The sequence below is a fragment of the Mytilus californianus genome, unplaced genomic scaffold, assembly GCF_021869535.1.
Source record: "Mytilus californianus isolate M0D057914Y unplaced genomic scaffold, xbMytCali1.0.p SCAF_7, whole genome shotgun sequence".
Taxonomy (NCBI): domain Eukaryota; kingdom Metazoa; phylum Mollusca; class Bivalvia; order Mytilida; family Mytilidae; genus Mytilus; species Mytilus californianus.
Genome location: NW_026262723.1, coordinates 7730737 through 7758666, shown reverse-complemented (window position 1 = coordinate 7758666; position 27930 = coordinate 7730737). Strand labels below are relative to the sequence as shown.

The 27930-nt window shown below is 31.8% G+C and overlaps 2 protein-coding genes and 2 long non-coding RNA genes across 6 annotated transcripts in view; 2 read left to right on the top strand and 2 right to left on the bottom strand.

Annotated features, from left to right (window-relative positions):
- Positions 1-7701, bottom strand: part of LOC127708974 (TGF-beta-activated kinase 1 and MAP3K7-binding protein 1-like) — a 30855-nt gene extending 23154 nt beyond the window's left edge. The window contains exons 1-2 of one of the 2 annotated variants that reach the window (XM_052214218.1): positions 7571-7701; positions 6458-6594 (exon numbers count right to left, since the gene is read on the bottom strand). In XM_052214218.1, the coding sequence (XP_052070178.1) occupies positions 6458-6594; positions 7571-7624 (191 nt within the window). In that variant the 5' untranslated portion in view covers positions 7625-7701. The remainder of the gene's footprint in view (positions 1-6457; positions 6595-7570) is intronic. The other variant, XM_052214217.1, reaches the window with a different exon arrangement.
- The window catches only part of LOC127709004 (uncharacterized), a 149825-nt gene that overhangs the window by 118933 nt on the left and 2962 nt on the right, over positions 1-27930 (bottom strand). The gene's annotated exons all lie outside the window — the stretch shown is intronic.
- On the top strand, positions 1049-2881 carry LOC127708999 (uncharacterized). Its single transcript, XR_007985458.1, has 2 exons — positions 1049-1280; positions 1862-2881. It is a non-coding gene; the product is annotated as an uncharacterized LOC127708999 (long non-coding RNA).
- On the top strand, positions 4198-26667 carry LOC127708991 (LYR motif-containing protein 1-like). Of its 2 annotated transcripts, none has more exons than XM_052214245.1 (5): positions 4198-4275; positions 18455-18609; positions 22391-22451; positions 24184-24215; positions 26498-26667. In XM_052214245.1, exons 2-5 carry the CDS (start codon positions 18457-18459, stop codon positions 26609-26611), a joined length of 360 nt encoding a protein of 119 aa, XP_052070205.1. In that variant the 5' UTR covers positions 4198-4275; positions 18455-18456; the 3' UTR covers positions 26612-26667. The 2 variants fall into 2 exon arrangements, with proteins under 2 accessions (XP_052070205.1, XP_052070207.1); XM_052214247.1 differs by lacking the exon at positions 4198-4275 and adding an exon at positions 17132-17210.

Genomic DNA, 27930 nt, shown 5'->3' with positions numbered 1-27930 from the left:
GAAAAGATAGAACACAAAATGACAAAGGAAAAAGTCACGGCGGAGTATTAATTGCTATTACTAAAGAGTTTATCAGCTCCAAAATAGATGAATTCCAATCAGATTGCGAAAGCGTGTGGGCGGAAATAAACATTTCAGGCACCAAAAAGATCATTGTCGGATGTTATTACCGACCCCCATCAGACGATGGAACATCTCTTGAAAATTTAAATATTTCTTTAACAAAAATTAAAAACATCTCAAATTCTAACATATGGCTTGGGGGAGACTTTAACTTAGGCCATATTGATTGGTCAATTCCATCCATTGTTGCTGGAAAACCAGAACAAAAATTACACCAACAACTCCTAGACATAGCTTTTGACCATAATTTACAACAAATGGTAGACAAAGAAACACGCAAAGACAGAATTCTAGATCTGTTCTTCACTAATAATCCATCTAGTGTAAATAAAATGACAACTTTACCACCAATCGGTAAGGCAGACCATGATATAGTATACCTTGAGATTGACACATGGCTGAAAAGGGTACGTACGGGAACTACCTAGAAAAATCATGAAATTCAATAAAGCCAACTGGGGAAACATTAAAAAAGATCTTATTGAAATATTAACAACAATACAAGAAAAATACAAACTCAGTAATGTAGATGAATTGTGGGAAAATTTTAAGATAGACCTCATAAAATCTATAGAAAAAAATGTACCACACAAAATGATCACATACAAACATAGATTACCTTGGGTAACAGACAAACTACGTAAGCTTATAAACAAGAAAAACAAAGCTTATCGAAAAAAGTCTCACATCGTCGCCTCCTATACAAGCTCAACTACTATGGTATTGAAAATAACACACTAAATTGGATTCAGGCATTTCTACATGACAGAACACAAACAGTCGTCATCAATGGCATTTCTTCCACCTCAGTACCCGTAACATCTGGTGTACCACAAGGAACAGTATTGGGCCCAATACTGTTCCTCATCTATATAAATGACCTACCTGAATATTTACAACACAGCAAGCTAAGACTCTTTGCAGACATATCCAACTAAGTCAGACATCACGTGACTTTTGTGACGTATACTAGCCGCCATTTTGTATTATATTGCCCCATATAAAATGCATAGGTGCTTCAATAAAGTTGAGTTTTCTCATGAACCTGACCCGTTTTCTAACTTTTGCAAATCAATCCTTGATATTCAAACATATTTCTATCAAACAATGTTGGTCCTAACAGTTTAATTTTTGATTAAATTCGGTCACTGGAGTACGTAAAAACAGGAACATATATATTGACGGGACTTGACACTACCTGATTGTAGTCGATTTTATCGTCGTGCCATAGTTAATAAAGATACGATACAGAAACGGACATGTGTTAAAAACGGACTCGCTATTATCCTAATAATTTCTGATATTATCAATAAAATGTCATTCAAACTAGTTTTATAGTGATGCTAGTGTATCAAACTTGTATTCTGTCACTTCAAATTTGTTAAAATCGCAAGCATTTTATCACAGGATTGTGCAGAATGCAATCAGGTAATAAAAAAATGGCGGCCATTGCCGCGATGATTTACAAATTCCCAAACTATTATAAAACACTTCACATCAAATAAATCAAACTTATTTTGGTAATTTTATATGACAAAATATATCTACTAAATGATAAAACTTGCATTTATTTACAATTAGAGTTATGTTGTTTATTTGTTGAGCAGTTCTGATAGTTTTTCAGTCAGACGCTACCAAAATCCGTAAATCTCGGGAAGTCTCGGGGAGTCCGAGATTTTATCAATTTTATACTGAAAAGCGTATTAGATTCATTTCCCGTTAGATATACTGTTCCCAGGTAAAAACATGTACTTTTTCTCGTTATTTCTCCGTTGACTCAATGCTAAATTACCGATACCCATGTCTACTTGTATAACAAATAAAGAAATTCCGTTAATAAAAATAAAACTTTGCAACTCGATTAAGTATATTCAAACATATATCTGGCGAAAAATACTATTTAAAACAGTTTAATTTCTGGGCAATTTCGGTCAAAAATCGATTTAAAAAAGTGAATATTTCGGGATTTTTCAAAATGGCGGATGATGTATATGGAAATGTTGCATCAAATCGAGGATTTGTATAGTAAGACTTTCCTTGATTTAATTTAATTTTCATGTAGAATCTCTGATGTTTCTGTTATTTTCTTTGGTGATATTTCGATATGATTGATTTCAAAATTTATTGATTAAAAAAATATTATTCTAAGTGTGACACGGGAAAATTTTATTTTGACAGATATCCAGGATATACTGTTACCAGATAATAGTTAACAATAAAATTTATAATAAAATTTTTTCTCTTCTTTTTTTAAAAGGTTTTTTTCCTGTTTTCTGTATAATTTATCTTTCTTTAGAAATATATTTATACATTCCTTTTAGAACAAAAAAATATTTACGTCCCAAGAGAGAAAAAATCCCAACAATTATTATAGATAAATATTCCATACCTTCAAAATCCCATCACTTGACGAACAGGTGAACTCTGACTTTGGATGTAATGTTACATAACAATATATTGTTAGGTAGACGTGCAAACCAAAAGCAACCAGGTGACATTAAACATCCTGTGTATACATGTATTACCAGAGTTTAAATTTTGTGATATACAAAAGTTTTCATAACTGTACAAATAAATATCTTCTCTTCCCCGTGTCAAACCAGAAGAAGTATGTATCATAATAAACTTAAAGAAAATATGAATATTATAAAAAAAAATCTTTAAAAAAATAATTTTTGCTTTAAAAGATAATCAAACTAATATTTATGTTTCTTTATTTTGTATTATTTCGTAAAAAATTAAACGAGATTTCATTGAATATGATTTTATTATTTATTTTTTTAATTCAATATTTTAAGCAAAATCAAGGCATTCAATAAATCGATATAAAGTTAAACTTGTGTAAAAAAATTTGTTATTGTATACATTTCAACAGAGACATATAATACAATTGCTCTGATTTCAACAACATTGTATACCCGACAATATTTATCGACAGAGTTATCGGTCCTGAATAGGACTGATATAGTTGGGTATGTGACAGCATAATTTACAGGGAAATAAAAACACAGGATAATTGTCATAATCTGCAACTAGATCTAGACTCAGCAGCACGATGGGAGTCAGATTGGCTCATGGCATTTCACCCTGATAAATGTACCAACCTTACCATCTCACAAAAGAAAAATAACTACCGGCATAATTACATACTCCACAATCACATTCTTGAATCAGTAACATCTGCAAAATACCTCGGCATCACCTTACAATCCAATCTTAAGTGGAACAAGCACATAGACAGTATAGTATCAAATGGGAACAGATCACTTGGTTTTTTAAAAAGAAATTTAAAAGTTACTAACACAGAAATAAAACTTGTCAAGAGCATACCAGGCACTAGTAAGACCCAAACTAGAATATAGTTGTAGTGTCTGGGACCCCCATATGAAAGATCAACAGATAAAATTAGAAAATGTGCAGAGACGAGCTGCTCGTTATGTACACAACAACTACGATTACACGAGCAGTGTCACAAACATGCTAAATCAGTTGAAATGGCCACCACTAGCTGAGAGACGCCTAAAAACTATTTTACAAAGTAATACACTGTCTTGTAGCCATTCCATCGCATATTCTTGAACAAACAGACAGCAGAACAAGACAAAACCATACTCAGACATATAGACACATCCAAACTTCCAAGGACACATACAAATGGTCGTACTTCCCGCGAACAATTATTCAGTGGAACTTACTACCACAAACTGTTATTGAAACCGCCACTGTTGACAGCTTTAGAGATCAGCTAACACCAGCTGTTCTCTCTAGCTTCAAATAAACAAATCCAAACCAAAACATGTACATAAATTGCATATTTTTTAATCACAATCTGTATATACAAACACTTTAATTGTTAGTAAATATTTTTATTAATTCATATAAAAAAAAAATTTGTCAATCACGCATGCGCAACAACATGTATTCTTCAGTATTGAAGCCTTGTTGACCTAAAGAAGAAGAAGAAGAAGGGATATAATATGATAGTATTTCAAGGTTTTAGCAAACGATATTAAGCAGTGCACTTTCTTGTAAATTTTCTTTTCGGTCTTCAGTTAGATTTTAAATTTATTCGGAAAATCTCTAAGTTTTACCTTAACGATATTGTAACGGGTTTGCAATGATTGATAGCATTCACATACTTTGACAGACAACGTAATATCATGACCAAACTCATGAAGTCATTTAACCCCTCATTAATTTCAATGTCCAACATTGTGTTGCATTATTGAATCCTTGCATTTAATCATGATATATCATCTTGTGTAAAACTACCGTCATTCCAACATTTTTCCAAAAAAAAGTAGTAGAAGACTACTAGTCCAAATAATTACTACATGCCTGCAATGGGCTATAATTTCCAGAAATTTTTGACCCCCCCCCCCCCCCCCAAACATGGAAGACATGCAAAGTAAAAAAAAAATCCTAGATTTTTGTCAGATTTCGCAAATATTACTGGATTTCCACCTATTTGTATAACCAAATTTTTGTCTTGTGTCTAAATAAATCTGGAAATCCAGCATCTTCCATAGGGTTTAAGCATAAAAAAATGTCTGGAATCCCAGCATCTTCCATAGGGGGTGGGGGGATCCAATTATTTCTGGAATAGTCCAATCATGGTAATACCTACAATATAAGCCAATGACTTCTTTTATGGAATCAAGTTATTTAATTCATTTATAAATTTCCATGTGATATAGCTGATTTAAATGACTCTTAATTTTTCGACTAAAATTAAGAAATCTTGAAACAAGTCGGTCTGGATCATCATTAGACTGACAAACATTTGAAACGGATCTCTTTATACACACATGCAGAAATTGAAAATAACTCAGAACAGTCAGATACAGTTTACAACAAAACTACAATAAAGCGACTTAGACATATCTCAGACCATGATAATGATATCATACCAAAGACCAAACTAATTACATGATTATATATATATATATTATTTCTGATCCTGACAGTGACTTGTCTCATTGCACTATTTGTTTCATCTTGATCTGGTACTCTATTTCTTTAAGTACAAAAACAAATGTAATATTAAGGTTTAAAATCTGCCATAAATGTCAGATATCAATGTCAGATATCAGAAACAGGTTAGAACATGTAGAAAAATAAAAGTAAGTTATTTGCAGATCTCCATGTGCATACAGCATGTACAGTTTTTCATTGTGCAGTTTCCCATCATAGCCATCTTTGTATATATATAGTATTTTAGACATGATTAAAAAAAAAAACGAACAAAAATCCAACAAATTCAATATAGTCAATAATTTCTTGAAAAACTAAAAGTTCAAAATTTAAATATATAGTTCTATTGCATTGAGTTTGTCATTGTCTTATTATGCTCATTGAAGAAATCACTCTAAAATATGACTTAATATATTTCCAGTGATGTCATTAAGAGGAGAAGTTCTTTCACTTTATAGAAGAATATTTAGACTATCCAGCCAATGGAAAAATATCACAGCTAGCTCAGCAATGGGTGTCATAATTGGCTTATATAATATCTTTTATTCCATATTTTCAGTAGGTTTTTCTATATGAATTTGATTTTGAACAAATTAGCATAATCACCTGCAGAAAAAGTATATTCACAACTCAAAATGTTGCTTGCTTTTACATGTACATGTATAATTATGTTAAAATCGTTTGATGTACAATTGGTTTTGGTAAATAATTGTCATTACATACATTTCTCTCAGAAATCTCTCTGAATACGGAATAAAACAATTACTGTTCTCTGAATACGGAATAAAACAATCACTGTCTTTTGTTTCGGTAAATATGTGGTTTAATTGACTTTTGAAAAACGGATATTCACTTTGGCTGTTGGCCTCAGTGAATAATGGTTTTATTACAAAACATGCAAAAGTCAATAAAACCACATATTTACCTCTGACATAAAAAAAAAAGTAATTGTATGGTATCTTATATATACCGTTACTTTATAACTTTCCCCTGATTTGGAACGCCAAAGATGTAACTGAGGGATGTAATTCTTTATTCTAAAATAAAAGGTGATTGTAAGTAAAAGCCTTACATGTAGGTGAATAATGTTAGTTTTTCTAATTGTTGCACAGTACAATAAAAATCTGACTATTTAATTTTCTTAATAAGAACCTTCATCAACTGCAATACAGAGTGATTAAAGCTACACATGTACATGTATACCAGGGATTAAAGCTACACATGTACATGTATACCAGGGATTAAAGCTACACATGTACATGTATACCAGGGATTAAAGCTACACATGTGCATGTATACCAGGAAGTAAAGCTATACATGTACATGTATACCACGTCTGGAAAAATCAGCTAAGTAATACCTAAAATGAAAACTTCTATCTTCAAATTCATGTTCTTCTTGTCTGAAACCGTCTTCTCTGTACAGTTGATTTGTTGAGAATCCAACCCCAGAAAGCTGACAAACAGGCAAGTCATCAGTCCAGCTCAATGCATGACTCTGAAAAACATAAAACAGAAAAGCTGACAAACAGGCAAGCCATCAGTTCAGCTCAATGCGTGATTTTGAAAAATATAATACAGACAATTTGTTAGGAAAAACCTAAGTGACATAAGAATATTATTATACATGTGTGTTATATAAACAACGAATGTAAATTAGAAGAAAAAGGCTCTAATCAGACAATTACATACATGTAGATGCCTTTTATAGGCGACCTAAAGGTATGAGTTTTTCTCATTGTTGAAGGCAGTATGGTTGCCTATAATTGCTTACATCCACTTCATTTGAACTTTGTTGGATAGTTGTCTTATTGGGAATCATACCACATCTCCTTATTTTTATATCAACAAATAACAGGATTTTTTTCAGAAATTATTTTTTTGTTTGTTTTCACTATGTCCAGATGTCTTATGTCTTTTAATTTCTCATTCTTAAGTGAATATGTGATTTTAGAATTTAATAAAACAAATTGGGCAAAGGAAGATACTTTCTATAGCTAATTCAATCTGTATGTGAAAATTTTCAAAAAATAATTGAAGTTAAATTGTTGCCGAGTAACATGAATGTTTTTCATTAGAATAAAAAGGGAGGAAGATTTTGTAAATCCTTATTCTTGCATTAATTATATAATCAAAGAAATCAGAATTGTAATTTATAAAAAATAGCAAGATATACAAGATGTATAACTATATTGTTAACATGCCCTCCCCCCCCCCCCCCCCCCATATTTAAAAAAAATCCAAAATTAAGTGCACCTTCAAATAAATTAAAGGGGGAACCCTGAATAGTTGACACGAGTACAATAATCGGGATAGTTGGCAGATCTGCCAGGTGCCGATTTAACCAGGTACCGAAGTGACAATTAATTCGTGTTGGGATCTGAAAGGAGATTGTGTCCAGAGCCCTTCCTCTTCCACATACAGAAAGGATCAAATATCCGTAATATCTTATTTTTCTAAAAGTGATACCGTACCCCTAATCTAGGAGGAGACCCAACAGATCCATTTGCAAGTCTAGTTGCAGCCATATCACGATAAAGTTGGTTATGAAAATGGATTTCTACATTTTTTTAACCGGAAGTTGTTATCATTCGGAATTTTTTCATAGGTGTTGCAAAAACCTAAAACATTGCCCCGATGTCAAATTACTGATAAAAACCGATATATAAAATTTAGCAAGGTATCATCGCAACGACCATCAATGAGTATCCAATTCTCTAAGCGTCTTTTTGTTCATTTAACTGACAGCGTTAAGAATGTACTTAGATGAAATTTAAAAAATCTCGAATTTAAAATTGATACTATAAGTCAGAAGAGCTATATAAGCTATAGAATAGACTTAGGTGTAAAGGTACATAAGTGTATAGAACACATACACTTTATTGATATATTGTACATTTTTTTTAAAGATAGCACAGAGAACAAATCAGGTCGTTTAGACTATGAACATGCAGGAGAACTTTTGTTTTCAAATAAATGTATCGTTAAAAAAAACAGCATGCAGTGTTGAGTATTTCTTTAGAGCGGCCAGCTGATAAAGTCAACTGGTGTAGACGGAATTAGTGAAATTCTTAAATTTGTTAGTTTAAACAATATTTATTCAAATAAATTAATACACAGCATATAATTCTGATACATGAAATGAATAAATAGGATTCAGAAACAAGCAACATTTCATTTATTAATCTGTCTCCTAGTATTCAATTAAATTTCTTATATGGTCATTTTAATTAAGTATGGCATGTTCTGAAATAGTCAGTTTGTTAAAAAAAGATAAGATATTGAATTTTTATAAAAAAAAACGTGGTAAATAGTATAGAGTGTTGTGTGCAGAATAAAATGCTTAGGTTTTATAAACGATCGATCATTTGCATCACGGATTGAATCGTTTGGTTTTTATTATATATTTCTGTACCAAAATAAATAAAAGGCTGTTTTGCTCGTCCGATAGTACGTTTAAACCAAATAGCAAGGTATTAATGTCAAATTGAACTGGAAAATCTGGAATTGAAGCCAGAAGTTCCTGCCTTAAATTGGTATATATTGGACAGGATAATAGGAAATGAGAATGTGTTTCCAAGTCACCACAACGATAGTTTTTATATATAAATTTGCTAAATTCCGTAGAAATAGATAAGAATTTAATGAACTCGAATTCATCCTTAAGCGAGCTTGAAGAACTTGTCCAAATCGATTTCCTACATAGTAATAATTAAGGAGGGACTTTACTTTTTTTAGTACAAATTTGTTTCTTAAAAATTTTAAAGAGATTCACATTTTCTAACGTTTCAATGTAGTCTGTTCCATAAAGTGGTTGTCGCTGGGGAAAATACTCTGAGTATAAACGGGTCCGTGTGTTATATTGAATAACATTATTACATTGTCTTGTATAATGGTCATGTCTACTTCCCACTGAATCGGGCATAGCGTCTCTAAGATAATCTGGTGGTTTGTTGTTCAAAATTTTATGAAAAAGGACTAATCTATGATTGGATCTTCTTTCGGACAATGTTTCCCATTTAGTTTCAATATACAATTTATTAATCCTAGTTAGTTTGGTCCCACCTTTAACAATCCGCGCTGCATCGAGCTGGATATTCTCAAGTTTACTATGATTGATTAAACTTTGATTTTGAGAATCACATACAACGTCTGCATATTCCAATACAGGTTGAATAAATGATATATAAAAATTTTCAAGAGTAAACCTGTCAAGAATATTTTTCACTTTCCTCATTATACTTATTCATTTGTATGATTTTATAGTAATATATTCAATATGGTCATTCCAGCTGTTATTCGGGGGAAAAAAAGACATCCGAAAGATGGTATTTAGTTCCATTCGGTAGTATAATTGTAATCGGGAAGATGGAATGCACGTCTGTATGTATCTTTGGCAATCTGATTAAAATACAGATCCATAGTAACTCGCGTCCTTGTCGGAGCATAAAGAAATCAGAGATCTATATTTTAGTTAGATTGTATCTTTGAAGTGTTACTTTTTTACTCCTGTAAGTTAGATGGTTGAATTATTTCCTTACTTTGGATCAACATTTCATTAGGATGAATTATATGATGGCCATTTTTAAAGTGTATTCAGCAGGATATCAAATACAACACTTGAATTTTGCAATCAGACTAATTCTATAAGATAAAATCAAAGATATATAAAGCAAGTATATAATAAGTTCTTAGTTAATCATTAGAACACATAATTTTATCATCTATACTGACCGACTTTAGAAACGCAACACTAGATTATTCTTTTTTAATTTCCCATTTTTAAATATGCATTTTTTGTTAAACAAACTGATGAACAGAAAATTCTTTCATTACTTCATTGTTTAAAAAAAATTGGCAGTTCGAAAGTTGAATTGATAACGTCATTTCGAATGTTCAAATCTTGTGGTATACACTGAAACCCTGTTTTTCAACTTACCAATGAACGTGTCAACGTCAAAAGCAATGACTGCCTGTAACCAACGCCAAAATGATTGTGAGAAAGGTCAACCAATTCTGTTCGGCATGTTTAATGTTCTGTTTTGCACCTTCTGATTTTGCAGTTGTTCCACCCATTACAATGGGTTTTTGGCAATAATGCGCTTGACAATTTAGGGATTTAAATGTTTTTTCTGCATTCTATTCTTTGGTTGTTCAGTTGATGGAAAACATTTATGGCATGAATCTGTGTGCAATGGCATTCGGCAATTTGATTAGCAGTTGACGTTGCGGCCGTAAACATGTCTCGCAAATGACGTTGCGAAATCAAATTCTATTGACGTTGCATTGTCACTACATGTTGATCTGTCATTGGTGGTCTTCAACAAACCCCGTCTACCTGTATCGTTGTCGGAAAGACAGTAAGACGAGTTTCTGAAGTCAAATTGTCTGGTTGCAGCACGTTCACGTTTTCCTGTTTGCAATATTCTTATGGGCTGATTCAGTCTTTTATTCCTCAGTCTTGGCAATATGGAGATGGAACATTGGTTAACTGTTTCAAGTGTGGCCAAGGATTGAAAGAACTGTTTCACAAAGAGAAAAAAAAACTGAAAAAATCTTTTATGAGTTCCAAATTTCGCTTTACGAAATTCATGCGACTTCAATAATCCGGTATGTTCAATAACCACAGGTAAGTGGGATGTTGACTTTTTCTCAAGAGAAAGATGTATGGTATAAGCTTGAATAGTAGTTGTATGAGGATCAAACATGATTTGATAAAAAAAAATATCAACAAAATGAGTGTTGCGTTTTTAAGGTCGGTCAGTATATAATGAAACACCTTTAGATAATCATAATTCACTATACCAATTGCAGCATGGTTTCAGATCAAAAATTTGCTGTGAAACACAACTATATGTATACCAACATTTACCCAACAAATACTTCCAGATGATATGGTAAATGTTAAACAAACTGACGTAGTTGGTATGGATATCTGAAAAAGAAGCATGGTTATAGTACAGATCTGAAAAAGTAGTTGTTGACAGACACACATCAAATAGTTGTCCTGTCAGATTGTCAGGCGACCCTGAAGGCTCTGTTCCGCTTGGTCCATGTCTTTTCCTTATATTAACACAAATGACATGCCAGACAAACTAGCTCAAAAGTAATGTTCGCCTCTTTGCAGATGACAACATTGTGTATCTTAAAACATCATCACTTACTGGAAATCATACCAGGTTTCAATCAGACTTACGTAAATTGGAACAGTGGGAACAAAAATGTTTAATGTCCTTTAATCAAGACAAATGTGAAATCATCCACATAATAAAAAAGCGAAAACCTATAATTTTTAGATATACACTACAGGATCACATATTAAAATCATCAAACAAGGCAAAATATCTTGGTGTTACCATTACAGATGATCTAACATGGAACTTGCATATATACATGTGTAAATAACATCACAAATAAATCAAATGCATCACTGATATTTATCAAAAGAAATGTAAAAACCAACAGCATAAAAAACTAAAGCTGGCCAACTCTACAACAAAGAAGAAATCTTGCATCAGTCGGCACCATGCTCTACAAAATTCAACATCAATTAGTTTCCATATCAAACAAGCAATACTTAGTAACATCAAAAGAACATAAACTTGTACAACCATTATCTCCCACAAATTACCATTTATTTCCATTTTTTCCTAGAACAATAAGGTTGTGGAATTCCTTACCAAACCAGGTAGCCAGTAGCCAAGACTTGGATGTATTTAAGTCTGGTGCAAAATCCCAAATATATTTCCAGAACAAATAAATGTTTTTATTAATGACTAATTAAAAAAAAAAAAAAAGAAAATAAAATGTTTTTTTTGTAATCTAGTGTAAATATGTTCAGATAAAAAAAATCCATAGCATTTGCACGGTGTTTTCTTGTAATCTTTAACATATTGAAGTCAGTAAGAAGTATTGTGTAGATGTAAGTATGATAGGAATAATAACGAAACATAATTGAATTTGAATTTAATAGGGTATAAAACTGTTCGAAACTCAAATGTATCCTCTCTCAAAAAAATATATATAGAACCATTAACAAATCCAATTTTAGCTGGGTAAAAGGTAAGCATTATGCATCTACATTATACCCCGTTGATCTTGTCCATCACATTATTAGTAATTACCCAACTAGATATATTTAAGCCAGTATATACATGTCAAGCTCGTTCTATCACCAACCAATCAAACATTCGAGCAACAGGTGTACTTGCCACCCAGCTCAAGGTAAACAAAAGTAGACCAGTAAGTAAGTACATTTTTATCTTACTATTAGCCAATGCCTTTGACACAGAAACTAACCCAGGACCCAGAACACCAAAATGGCCCTGTGGTACTTGTGGCAAGGCTGTAACTTGGAAGACCAGGGCAGTATGTTGTGATAATTGCGATATATGGTTCCACATAGAATGCCAACATATCCACACAGGTGTGTTCAGATTCATGGATGCTAGTAATGTGTCCGCGGAATGTATCAATTGTGGAATGCCAAATTTTTCTACTGCTTTATTTAACTCCACCTATAGTATTGGAACAGAAAATCAGTTCTCAATCTTAAGCACAAGTTCTTTGGTCAGTAGCCCTGGTGTCCCAGTGGCTACCTCATCACCAAAAACTAAATGAAAAAAAAACAAGACATCCCATCTAAAACAACCTCGTCTAAATTTAAAAGACCAATTAGAGTGGTAAACATTAACTTTCAATCTATCTGTAATAAAAAACCAGAACTTGAAGAAATTATAAACTCTGCAAAACCTGATATAATCACAGGCACTGAAACTTGGTTAAATCCAAATATACCATCTCATGAACTATTTCCACCAAACCTTTACAATGTGTACCGAAAAGATAGAACACAAAATGACAAAGGAAAAAGTCACGGCGGAGTATTAATTGCTATTACTAAAGAGTTTATCAGCTCCAAAATAGATGAATTCCAATCAGATTGCGAAAGCGTGTGGGCGGAAATAAACATTTCAGGCACCAAAAAGATCATTGTCGGATGTTATTACCGACCCCCATCAGACGATGGAACATCTCTTGAAAATTTAAATATTTCTTTAACAAAAATTAAAAACATCTCAAATTCTAACATATGGCTTGGGGGAGACTTTAACTTAGGCCATATTGATTGGTCAATTCCATCCATTGTTGCTGGAAAACCAGAACAAAAATTACACCAACAACTCCTAGACATAGCTTTTGACCATAATTTACAACAAATGGTAGACAAAGAAACACGCAAAGACAGAATTCTAGATCTGTTCTTCACTAATAATCCATCTAGTGTAAATAAAATGACAACTTTACCACCAATCGGTAAGGCAGACCATGATATAGTATACCTTGAGATTGACACATGGCTGAAAAGGGTACGTACGGGAACTACCTAGAAAAATCATGAAATTCAATAAAGCCAACTGGGGAAACATTAAAAAAGATCTTATTGAAATATTAACAACAATACAAGAAAAATACAAACTCAGTAATGTAGATGAATTGTGGGAAAATTTTAAGATAGACCTCATAAAATCTATAGAAAAAAATGTACCACACAAAATGATCACATACAAACATAGATTACCTTGGGTAACAGACAAACTACGTAAGCTTATAAACAAGAAAAACAAAGCTTATCGAAAAAAGTCTCACATCGTCGCCTCCTATACAAGCTCAACTACTATGGTATTGAAAATAACACACTAAATTGGATTCAGGCATTTCTACATGACAGAACACAAACAGTCGTCATCAATGGCATTTCTTCCACCTCAGTACCCGTAACATCTGGTGTACCACAAGGAACAGTATTGGGCCCAATACTGTTCCTCATCTATATAAATGACCTACCTGAATATTTACAACACAGCAAGCTAAGACTCTTTGCAGACATATCCAACTAAGTCAGACATCACGTGACTTTTGTGACGTATACTAGCCGCCATTTTGTATTATATTGCCCCATATAAAATGCATAGGTGCTTCAATAAAGTTGAGTTTTCTCATGAACCTGACCCGTTTTCTAACTTTTGCAAATCAATCCTTGATATTCAAACATATTTCTATCAAACAATGTTGGTCCTAACAGTTTAATTTTTGATTAAATTCGGTCACTGGAGTACGTAAAAACAGGAACATATATATTGACGGGACTTGACACTACCTGATTGTAGTCGATTTTATCGTCGTGCCATAGTTAATAAAGATACGATACAGAAACGGACATGTGTTAAAAACGGACTCGCTATTATCCTAATAATTTCTGATATTATCAATAAAATGTCATTCAAACTAGTTTTATAGTGATGCTAGTGTATCAAACTTGTATTCTGTCACTTCAAATTTGTTAAAATCGCAAGCATTTTATCACAGGATTGTGCAGAATGCAATCAGGTAATAAAAAAATGGCGGCCATTGCCGCGATGATTTACAAATTCCCAAACTATTATAAAACACTTCACATCAAATAAATCAAACTTATTTTGGTAATTTTATATGACAAAATATATCTACTAAATGATAAAACTTGCATTTATTTACAATTAGAGTTATGTTGTTTATTTGTTGAGCAGTTCTGATAGTTTTTCAGTCAGACGCTACCAAAATCCGTAAATCTCGGGAAGTCTCGGGGAGTCCGAGATTTTATCAATTTTATACTGAAAAGCGTATTAGATTCATTTCCCGTTAGATATACTGTTCCCAGGTAAAAACATGTACTTTTTCTCGTTATTTCTCCGTTGACTCAATGCTAAATTACCGATACCCATGTCTACTTGTATAACAAATAAAGAAATTCCGTTAATAAAAATAAAACTTTGCAACTCGATTAAGTATATTCAAACATATATCTGGCGAAAAATACTATTTAAAACAGTTTAATTTCTGGGCAATTTCGGTCAAAAATCGATTTAAAAAAGTGAATATTTCGGGATTTTTCAAAATGGCGGATGATGTATATGGAAATGTTGCATCAAATCGAGGATTTGTATAGTAAGACTTTCCTTGATTTAATTTAATTTTCATGTAGAATCTCTGATGTTTCTGTTATTTTCTTTGGTGATATTTCGATATGATTGATTTCAAAATTTATTGATTAAAAAAATATTATTCTAAGTGTGACACGGGAAAATTTTATTTTGACAGATATCCAGGATATACTGTTACCAGATAATAGTTAACAATAAAATTTATAATAAAATTTTTTCTCTTCTTTTTTTAAAAGGTTTTTTTCCTGTTTTCTGTATAATTTATCTTTCTTTAGAAATATATTTATACATTCCTTTTAGAACAAAAAAATATTTACGTCCCAAGAGAGAAAAAATCCCAACAATTATTATAGATAAATATTCCATACCTTCAAAATCCCATCACTTGACGAACAGGTGAACTCTGACTTTGGATGTAATGTTACATAACAATATATTGTTAGGTAGACGTGCAAACCAAAAGCAACCAGGTGACATTAAACATCCTGTGTATACATGTATTACCAGAGTTTAAATTTTGTGATATACAAAAGTTTTCATAACTGTACAAATAAATATCTTCTCTTCCCCGTGTCAAACCAGAAGAAGTATGTATCATAATAAACTTAAAGAAAATATGAATATTATAAAAAAAAATCTTTAAAAAAATAATTTTTGCTTTAAAAGATAATCAAACTAATATTTATGTTTCTTTATTTTGTATTATTTCGTAAAAAATTAAACGAGATTTCATTGAATATGATTTTATTATTTATTTTTTTAATTCAATATTTTAAGCAAAATCAAGGCATTCAATAAATCGATATAAAGTTAAACTTGTGTAAAAAAATTTGTTATTGTATACATTTCAACAGAGACATATAATACAATTGCTCTGATTTCAACAACATTGTATACCCGACAATATTTATCGACAGAGTTATCGGTCCTGAATAGGACTGATATAGTTGGGTATGTGACAGCATAATTTACAGGGAAATAAAAACACAGGATAATTGTCATAATCTGCAACTAGATCTAGACTCAGCAGCACGATGGGAGTCAGATTGGCTCATGGCATTTCACCCTGATAAATGTACCAACCTTACCATCTCACAAAAGAAAAATAACTACCGGCATAATTACATCCTCCACAATCACATTCTTGAATCAGTAACATCTGCAAAATACCTCGGCATCACCTTACAATCCAATCTTAAGTGGAACAAGCACATAGACAGTATAGTATCAAATGGGAACAGATCACTTGGTTTTTTAAAAAGAAATTTAAAAGTTACTAACACAGAAATAAAACTTGTCAAGAGCATACCAGGCACTAGTAAGACCCAAACTAGAATATAGTTGTAGTGTCTGGGACCCCCATATGAAAGATCAACAGATAAAATTAGAAAATGTGCAGAGACGAGCTGCTCGTTATGTACACAACAACTACGATTACACGAGCAGTGTCACAAACATGCTAAATCAGTTGAAATGGCCACCACTAGCTGAGAGACGCCTAAAAACTATTTTACAAAGTAATACACTGTCTTGTAGCCATTCCATCGCATATTCTTGAACAAACAGACAGCAGAACAAGACAAAACCATACTCAGACATATAGACACATCCAAACTTCCAAGGACACATACAAATGGTCGTACTTCCCGCGAACAATTATTCAGTGGAACTTACTACCACAAACTGTTATTGAAACCGCCACTGTTGACAGCTTTAGAGATCAGCTAACACCAGCTGTTCTCTCTAGCTTCAAATAAACAAATCCAAACCAAAACATGTACATAAATTGCATATTTTTTAATCACAATCTGTATATACAAACACTTTAATTGTTAGTAAATATTTTTATTAATTCATATAAAAAAAAAATTTGTCAATCACGCATGCGCAACAACATGTATTCTTCAGTATTGAAGCCTTGTTGACCTAAAGAAGAAGAAGAAGAAGGGATATAATATGATAGTATTTCAAGGTTTTAGCAAACGATATTAAGCAGTGCACTTTCTTGTAAATTTTCTTTTCGGTCTTCAGTTAGATTTTAAATTTATTCGGAAAATCTCTAAGTTTTACCTTAACGATATTGTAACGGGTTTGCAATGATTGATAGCATTCACATACTTTGACAGACAACGTAATATCATGACCAAACTCATGAAGTCATTTAACCCCTCATTAATTTCAATGTCCAACATTGTGTTGCATTATTGAATCCTTGCATTTAATCATGATATATCATCTTGTGTAAAACTACCGTCATTCCAACATTTTTCCAAAAAAAAGTAGTAGAAGACTACTAGTCCAAATAATTACTACATGCCTGCAATGGGCTATAATTTCCAGAAATTTTTGACCCCCCCCCCCCCCCCCAAACATGGAAGACATGCAAAGTAAAAAAAAAAATCCTAGATTTTTGTCAGATTTCGCAAATATTACTGGATTTCCACCTATTTGTATAACCAAATTTTTGTCTTGTGTCTAAATAAATCTGGAAATCCAGCATCTTCCATAGGGTTTAAGCATAAAAAAATGTCTGGAATCCCAGCATCTTCCATAGGGGGTGGGGGGATCCAACTATTTCTGGAATAGTCCAATCATGGTAATACCTACAATATAAGCCAATGACTTCTTTTATGGAATCAAGTTATTTAATTCATTTATAAATTTCCATGTGATATAGCTGATTTAAATGACTCTTAATTTTTCGACTAAAATTAAGAAATCTTGAAACAAGTCGGTCTGGATCATCATTAGACTGACAAACATTTGAAACGGATCTCTTTATACACACATGCAGAAATTGAAAATAACTCAGAACAGTCAGATACAGTTTACAACAAAACTACAATAAAGCGACTTAGACATATCTCAGACCATGATAATGATATCATACCAAAGACCAAACTAATTACATGATTATATATATATATATTATTTCTGATCCTGACAGTGACTTGTCTCATTGCACTATTTGTTTCATCTTGATCTGGTACTCTATTTCTTTAAGTACAAAAACAAATGTAATATTAAGGTTTAAAATCTGCCATAAATGTCAGATATCAATGTCAGATATCAGAAACAGGTTAGAACATGTAGAAAAATAAAAGTAAGTTATTTGCAGATCTCCATGTGCATACAGCATGTACAGTTTTTCATTGTGCAGTTTCCCATCATAGCCATCTTTGTATATATATAGTATTTTAGACATGATTAAAAAAAAAAACGAACAAAAATCCAACAAATTCAATATAGTCAATAATTTCTTGAAAAACTAAAAGTTCAAAATTTAAATATATAGTTCTATTGCATTGAGTTTGTCATTGTCTTATTATGCTCATTGAAGAAATCACTCTAAAATATGACTTAATATATTTCCAGTGATGTCATTAAGAGGAGAAGTTCTTTCACTTTATAGAAGAATATTTAGACTATCCAGCCAATGGAAAAATATCACAGCTAGCATTGAAGATTCAGCCACAGAAAAGATTTACATCCAAAATGAAGCTAGAACATTATTTCACAAAAACAAAAATGTAAGGTGGATTAATGTGTGTTTTTTTCAAATCCTGGATCCACACCTGAAAGTAAAAGAATAGAACTATTACAATGTACATATTATTTACAGTACACAAAAAGTGATTCACTTAAAAATTCTTTCTGGTAAAATTTCAAAGTGAATGCTCAATCCAGCCATGCAAGTGATGGTGTTTCACCCTGAGATATTTGTCTATAAATTCCATTTGAATATGTGATGCCCAATTGCCACCTTTAATCACCTTGTCTACATGGAATCCTCAGTAACTGACTGACCTTACATGTATGTCATGACTAGAAAAATAAAGGGTAAAAAGAGATCTTGTAATTAACGATTTAAAATTGTGAAAGAGGGCAGACGGAACAGTTTCTAACTTTCATCAGTGTTGTATGAATAAACTAGCATTAACTTATAAAAAAAAAATAGATTTCCAATGTCCTCCTTGTTGATCATATTTCATTGTCATCACTAAAACAAACAAAAAATCTTTTAACTTTTTAATGAAATGTAGGCATGAGATCACTAACAATGTTATTGTCCACATATTTCTATTTCCAGGGGGAATAATTCATGTTATTTGTAAAATGTTGGTTGGCACTCTTCCAAGATTGATTGATTGGTGTTTAATGCCAATTTCAGCACTATTGTTCTATTTTGTGGCAGTCAGTTTGTATTGTTGGAGGAAGCCAAAGAGAACCACCAACCTCCAGTAGGAAAACTGACAATCCTAGTCAATTAAGATTGGATTCAAGTGCACCTGCCACAGGCAGGATTCGATCTCAAAACCTCAGTGTTGACAGGATAGTGATATAGTAGTTCAACTACTTAGACCACTAAACCACCAAGGCCCTACACTGTTCAAAGACCTTACTGACAAAAGCTTTGATATAAACTTCACAAACATTTGATAAGAAATGATAAAAAAGTGTGGAAGTGCTTACAATGCAATGTTCAATATAAATTACATTTCAAAGAGACATAACTCCTGTAAAGATAATAGATCAGTGCAGATTTTCTAACTTACCAAAGACATTGCTGAAATAAACCTATGATATGAATTTCTTAACAATCCTACAAAAAATGTAAGCGTGAGAGTGCTTACAATACAATTTTCTTTATAATTAATTTTTCCAAGGGACATAACGCTTTTGAAAATAGTTGATTGGCACTGATTTTAGAACTTCTCCAAGACATTGATGAAATAAACCTTTGACATATATTTCTTAAATATATAATATGGCAAGAATTGTACACTTGAGAGGGCTTACAATGCAATTTTCAATAGAATTTTTATTTTTAAGGGACATTGTCACATAACTCCTGCAAAAATATTTGTTTGGTACTGATATTTGAAGGTGTCATAATCATTGCTGATGTAAACCTGTGATAAAAATTTCATAACAATTATAAAAGAAATGTAGATTTGAGAGCTCTTACACTACAATTTTCTATATAATGAATATTTCCAAGGGGCGTACTGTAAATTCAGAAATTATTGTGAGTTTTTTGTCGTGCCTGCGACTTTTGTCGCAGAAAGCTCGACATAGGGATAGTGATCCGGCGGCGGCGGCGTTAGCTAACTTCCTAAAAGCTTTATATTTTAGAAGCTAGAAGACCTGGATGCTTCATACTTTGTATATGGATGCCTCATGTTACGAAGTTTCCGTCAGTCACATGTCCAATGTCCTTGACCTCATTTTCATGGTTCAGTGACTACTTGAAAAAAAAGTCAACATTTTTTGTAATGTTAATTTCTTTCTTATTATGAGTAAAAGGATAACTATATTTAGTATGTGTGTACCTTGCAAGGTCCTCATGCCCATCAGACAATTTTCATTTGACCTCGACCTCATTTCATGGATCAGTGAACCAGGTTAAGTTTTCGTGGTCAAGTCCATATATCAGATACTATAAGCAGTAGGTCTACTATATTTGGTATATGGAATGATTGTAAGGTGTACATGTCCAACTGGTAGGTGTCATGTGACCTTGACCTCATTTTCATGGTTCAGTGGTCAAAGTTAAGTTTTTGAGTTTTGGTCTTTTTTTCTAATACTATATGCAATAGGTCAACTATAAATGGTGTATGGAATGATTGTAAGGTGTACATGTCTAGCTGGCAGGTGTCATCTGACCTTGACCTCATTTTCATGGTTCAGTGGTCAAAGTTAAGTTTTTGAGTTTTGGTCTTTTTTTCTAATACTATATGCAATAGTTCAACTATATTTGGTGTATGGAAATATTTTATGATCTATATGTCAGTCACGCAGGTTTTATTTGGCCTTGACCTCATTTTCAAGGTTCATTGCTCAGTGTTAAGTTTTTGTGTTTTGGTCTGTTTTTCTTATACTGTATGCAATAGGTCAACTATATTTGGTGTAAGGAATGATTGTAAGGTGTACATGTCTAGCTGGCAGGTGTCATCTGACCTTGACCTCATTTTCATGGATCAGTGGTCAAAGTTAAGTTTTTGAGTTTTGGTCTTTTTTTCTAATACTATATGCAATTATAGTTCAACTATATTTGGTGTATGGAAATATTTTATGATCTATATGTCAGTCACGCAGGTTTTATTTTACTTTGACCTCATTTTCAAGGTTCATTGCTCAGTGTTAAGTTTTTGTGTTTTGGTCTGTTTTTCTTACACTATAAGCAATAGGTCAACTATATTTGTTGTATGGAAGAATTGTTAGCTATACATGACTGCCTAGCATGGTTCATCTGACCTTGACCTCATTTTCATGGTTCATTGGTCAATGTTTAGTTAACTTTGTTAATGTTAAGTTTATGTGACAGTTGTAATAAAGCTTTATATTTAGGACTATCAACATAATATCAATGATTAATAAAGAAGGTGAGACATTTCAGCGTGTGCACTCTTGTTATTATTAAATGGAAATAATGCGACTTGGTGAGTATCGCAATAATAAGAACTCGCATTCTGACATCTGATACATATATCTGTATTCAGATTTTCCTAAAATCGCAATAATTCATCTCGCATTTATGTCCACTCTTCAAAAATCATAATAAGAAGTGCACACAATAATTTCTGAATTTACAGTATTAGAAATAGTTGATCAGCACTGACTAAAATTTAAACTTGTCTGAGACATTGCTGATATAAATCTTTGATATGAATTTCTTAAATATATGGCAAGAATTGAACCCTTGAGAGTGCTTACAATGCAATTTTCTTTAGAATTTTTATCTCCTTTAAAAATAATTGTTTGTCATTGATTAAGAACTTGCCATAACATTGCTGATATAAACATATGATATAAATTTCATACAAATCTGGCAAGAATTGTACATGTAAGAAACCTATCAAGACTGGACAGACAGATGACGGTATTTCTATGTCCCCTGCAACTTGTTGTGCTGGGGACTATAACTTTATGAACTTATGGTTAAAATAAATTATATTGAATCCATAAAAAGGGGTAAGCCATCCCTCCTTCTTGTAGTAGTATAAGAATCATTTTGGAACTATAGACGTCTTTGTGATCATTTTGGAGCATGCAAATTTCTGTGAAATCCTGATTTTTTTTAGCATTACTATAATAAAATTTATATGTTTTAGGAGAAAAATATCACTTTCACTTCACAGTTTACAGCTGTTCTTAGCATCAATTAAAATTTACAAAGACTGGGCCCATGATGGCATATTTTCATTTTTAATTAAACTGTTGTGTAATCCCATATTGATTATTGCCTAATAATTCAAACATAACAGATACAGCAATTGAGCCATTACAAGATTTAATTTATCTTTACAGCTACAAAATGAGGAGGAGATAAAAATGCACATTAAAGAAGCAGAAACAAGATTAGAAATGGGTATGTTTTAAAAATCTTAAGGATTTTTACTGAAACTTTTATTTTGCACAGAAACTGAGTTAGAAAACTAGACGACTCATCTATAATTAATGAACAGCTGAGGTCAATATTAAAAATGAGCAACCCATGTTAACTCATTAGCACATTGACAGAAACTAAGATATTATTATTGAACAAATGGCCTAATATTATTTGTACTTGTGCATACTGTAGCTCAGATTCCTTGTCCAGGTTTGGCTTTACTTTTGACTTTTTCTGGTTTTATCAGCTCTTCCACGTTTGTATTAGGTTTTGGACTTTCAAATATTTTAATTGAAGAGACATTTATTGTCGAAATGCACATATGGTGCAATAAACATATGGTGCAATAAAATTGCTACTGTTAATGTTATTGTAACTATGGAAATAATTGATAACAAAATATAATTGCAAATACAGGTCTAATTTTCACATGGACTACCAGATTTCTAGTTTTGGTGTTCTTCATGACTTCTGCTTAAACATTTCTTTTTAAACCTTATTTATGGTAAATAATACATGTAGTTTTTTCGATTTAACTTATAAATCGTTTCCAAACTTTGCAAAATACTAAGAAAGAGCAGACATTTTTTATTGTGTCATAAAATTGTAACTTGTTTTTTACAATCTCTAAATGTATGCAAAGTTATTGTCTGCTGTAATTGTAAGGGCTATTCCGTTAAAATGTATGTGGGAGGGTAGGAAGGGACTTTCAAAATATCCCTACAACCAACAACCAGTTTTTAGAAATTTTGCATAATAGTAATAGACGCATACTGAAAAAAAGACCCATGACCCACATTCAATAATTAAACTTCCCTTCCTACCCTCCCACATACATTTTAATGGAATAGCCCTAATGTCAAAACATTATATATATTGTTCTTGTCACAACAATTTCTGTGTTCTGTTGGGATACACTTTTACCCTATTGTTCAATATGGTTAAAATTCGATTTTTAGCTTTCCATTCAATTTTCAATTCAGCCATGCTAGATCTATGTGATCACTCCAGATTTTGAAATGGTGCAGAATTCTAAGTTGAAGACATATCATGAAACTGATTATGTGTTTTTATAACTTGCAGAAACTTTATACAACATTTCAATCATCTACTGCAATCTTTCTACATGTCATTTGCCCTTAAATTAAGAAAATGTTGTTCGAACGGCTACTTTATTTTAGATATACACTTGTATATAGTTCTTTTGTAAATCAAATGGATCATATAATTATGATACAGTACACTACAACATATAATATATAATAAGCAAGTCTAAAAGGGTACAACAAATGTTAAATATTTTGGATAACTAATATCCTTCATCAGTAAGATGTCAAATGATTCTTATCTTGACATGTGGTAGTCAAACTGAAATAATAATCTTGATCGTTATACAAATTATCACCAATCAATACAATGAAAATGAGATAAAACAAAAAATGTCCGACTACATGTACAATGTAGCTAAAAAAATGGCTGGATCACAGCACCAATGATCATGATGATGCTTTGATTTTATATAACTTATCAGTATCAATGACTAATTTTAACTTTATAACAAACTGCTAAATAAATAAGGTCTAAAAAAGTTTTTTGAGATCACATGCATTATTTTACTTAATAAGGTCATGGAAAAATAAAGGTCTACTTCAAGTAAGTAATGCCAACTATCATGACTATATATAATTCTTTATGGCGTGTTATTTTTCAGCAATACATTACAAGATGCCATACCCAAGACCTGTAAGTACCATGTATGTATATAAGAGGGGCGTAAAGGGGGGGGGGTTATCTGCATGCGAAATAAAATTGCCATTTCACGATGAACGAACAATTTAAAAATTTCTTGCACCTTGATCTTTTACCGATTTCACGAAACATGGTAAAAAACGAACTATTTTCACGGCTGCACGTGAAATATAAATGGCAAAACACGTTGCAAGAAACATAACCCTTTACCACCCTCATATAATATAGGGAAGTAAAATTAGTGAAGAATTACTGATCCAGGCCAGTACTTGCTCGGATAATTTTCAAAAATATACACGTTTTATGCGTTGTGGGTCACTGTCTAATGGACTTAATACCCTAGACAAATTATTATCTGGGCCTAGACCCTAATAGAAGGATTTATATATCATGATTAATTGCTCATTAACTACATGTACTAATTAACTAAATATTTATCTTATCAATTAATTAACTAACACATATTGACTATACATTATTACAAAGTCAAACCAGATCAAACAATTATGTTTTTGATCGTAAAGAAAACACATTTACGAAGGATTGAACATAAGAAATCACTGAGTTGTTCTCAAAAAAAAAAAATGGATGAAAAGAAGAATACAATATTCAAACAGTCTAGTATCATTACATGAACTATGAACAGCAATATAAAGATCCTTACACCGCATCCCTGTCAGATACATCTTATTTTACCTTTATTTTTGTTAAGTATGTATGAACATTTTCTAACATGTCTAAGGTCTTGAATAGTTCGATCGTATTCTGAAATTTCTGTGTATTCATTGCTTCAAATTAAAAGAAATTTATTATTAAGGCATATTTATCTTCTGCATGGACTTTATTTTTTTAAATATATGTTTGATTCTACATTTCTTGAAAGAAACGAAAAATTTGTTTAAAAAGAGAAGGAAAAAATAGTGCGTTTGTATTAAAAATGAGGGAAAAATAAATACAACATTTAGTTTTAAAAAAAATCTTGTTCCTGTAGGTTTTTGAAAAAAATCCTTTCTTTTTGATAAATGTTGAAAAAAAAAAATTTTTTCAGCTTCTATCAAAATCAGACTTCCCCTGAGAAAAGACACCCTGTCCCACTAAAGATTAATGGTTGGTGTTACCACACAAAAATGTCAAACGTAAATCAATCTTGTTAAATTGGAAATCTAACTTTCAGTATGATGGAAAATTTCACAGTTTATAGTAATATAGATAACAGTTTACTGTTTATGGCAATCTTAGTTAACTAAAGGCTATTCTCTATTAAAATGATGAGGGTGGGAAGGAAAGGTCATTTTAAAATCCCCATTCAGCCAAAATACTTTCTTTGAGTAACTATGTTAATCAAATGGACATTATCCCTATACAATAATAAATGACTCATGACCAGCTGCTTGTGACTTCTCTACATACCCTCCCACATTCATTGTAATGGAACATTACTTATTAGATTGACACATGACATGTCTCGGGTGGGCTTACAGATGTTCCAGTTGATTAAGGAATGATAATCAATACAGCTTAATATAAAACTTTATAATGTCAATTCATCAGACTGTGCCTTGTGGACATATTTGAAAGTGATTTCAAACAAAGAACACTCTCAAGAGGACACATTGTAACCTTTCTGTTCATGTCTGCAAGTCAGTTTAAATATTCCAACATAACCTGTTGTACGCAGTTGTTTTAATTTATATTGGTAGGTCGCAAGAAAACTTGGTGCACATTTTTGTATAAAATATTATTGATTGGCTGTTTCAGAATCTGAAGAATTAATGGTATAAATCTAATTGTTGGAAACCAAAATTCATACAAGTTACCTTATTTTTTAAATATCCGATGTTGAAGTAGTCGATCACTACATTTTTGACAATTTTACCCAAAATGCACTGGATTCTGAAACTGCTAATAAGTGTAGCGCTCAGATAACTCTGAAAACACTGCTGACACAATCAATCTTTTTTACCATCATAATGAATGGAAATTCAATTTGTTTAATAGAAACGTGTGTGTGAGATGTGGAGTAAACTGTAATAAGTCAATAACCCACTCAACAGACCCAGTTGTGATATAAGTATTTTCTACGGTCATTCTTTTTAAATATCACCATGGAATTTGAAATAGACCCGTTACAATGAAATTATTGTACGGAATTTATGATACATTTTAAATTTTAAAATTTATTCAGATAGCACTGTGTGTCATACAAAAATGGACACCACAATAAGTATACAAAAGAAGTACCGGTATTCAGTTCATTACTTTTGATTGTATTTCAGATGAATTTACCTCAGACATTATTACCACCCACAGGGAAGAAATTAAAGAAAGCTCAGAAAAGGATGTTAGAACAATCAAAACCGCTATATCTAAAGTCTTATGATGATACATGAATTATTTTATGTTTATGTAAATAGACTTGTAAATAGATTATATTATTTTATTGACAGGATTGAGTTTTTTATACATATAAGTCTCCTGTCCAGAGTTATAAAACTCAAGATTTTTGACAGTTCTTCACTTGAAATCTATCACAGTTAATCTCAAATTCAAGTATTTGGACAATTCTACCATGTTTCAACAGGATATTTATAAAATTAATGAGAATCTCAAACTAAGAAATACAAATCCTAGTTGAAAAGGAGTACCAAAGAAATTAAATTACTTGAGGACTATTTTAAATTTGCACATAATGTTCGGAAATGCATAATGTATAGCTCAGACAAATTTATGAATTTTTGGGCCAAATATGATAGCCTCACTGCCCCTTGTCCTTTATAAATCTCTAGTTATAGACACTGAAGTCAGTTAAACGTATGCATATACAGGAGTGTGCTCCTTACGCAGAAACTGCTCCAACAAAGTTATGAGGAGGACAGATTAAAAATGACACTCCGTAAATTTTACGGACACCATCACGAATTGGTTGATCCATACGATGTGTCTTTGTCCAAACTAACTAAGGACATTTTTACCACGTGTTAGATTGTGGTTTGTCATTACGTCGTCTGATCTTTTAATTACCGAACGTGACTTATCCCCGATTGTGACTGTTTTGCTGAGTGTGAAACCGCATTGCTATAAGATGTGTCACGGTACTTTTCTATCCCAAATTCATGTATTTAATTTTGATGTTATATTTGTTATTCTCGTCGGATTTTGTCAAATGTCTTAACGTCTTTTCTGTTATATTCGTGTGTTATGGTAAAGATAATTAATCACCCTCTTCATTTATTAGATTTTAGTTTGGTTCAACGAAATTTATAAGATATATTTGGTTTACAGTTTGATTCAGAAGAAACACCGACATAGCTAGATAATACAATTAATTATCTAATTACTACCACAATTTGATATTAATAGTATTGTAATTTTCATTGTTATTAATAAATGTAATGTCAGTATTACAGATCTAATCTTGAATCAATCCTAATTCTATCTTATTTTTGGGAAATATTTTTACAAATTCAAATGTGGCGTCACTTTGTGTGTTTTTTTAGAATTTCAAATGTGACGTCACTATGTGCGTTGAGGCTTTGACTAACTCGGCTGTGTATTTTTATGTGTTGGATTAAGTTGTTTTATGTAATGTATACGTTTTTATTCTGTAGTTAGTCCCCTCTTCGGTTTTATCATGTATATCTATTATATAGTCATTTTATAAAATTTACTGTTTGCAAAAGTATATATTATTCTAAATAATAAGGATGTT

Coding starts and splice junctions, on each gene's coding strand:
- LOC127708991 (XM_052214245.1), top strand. CDS start 18,457: ATGTCATTAAGAGGAGAAGTTCTTTCACTTTATAGAAGAATATTTAGA. Junction 22,452..24,183: donor AGAAACAAGATTAGAAATGG/GTATGTTTTAAA, acceptor GTTATTTTTCAG/CAATACATTACAAGATGCCA. Junction 24,216..26,497: donor AGATGCCATACCCAAGACCT/GTAAGTACCATG, acceptor ATTGTATTTCAG/ATGAATTTACCTCAGACATT.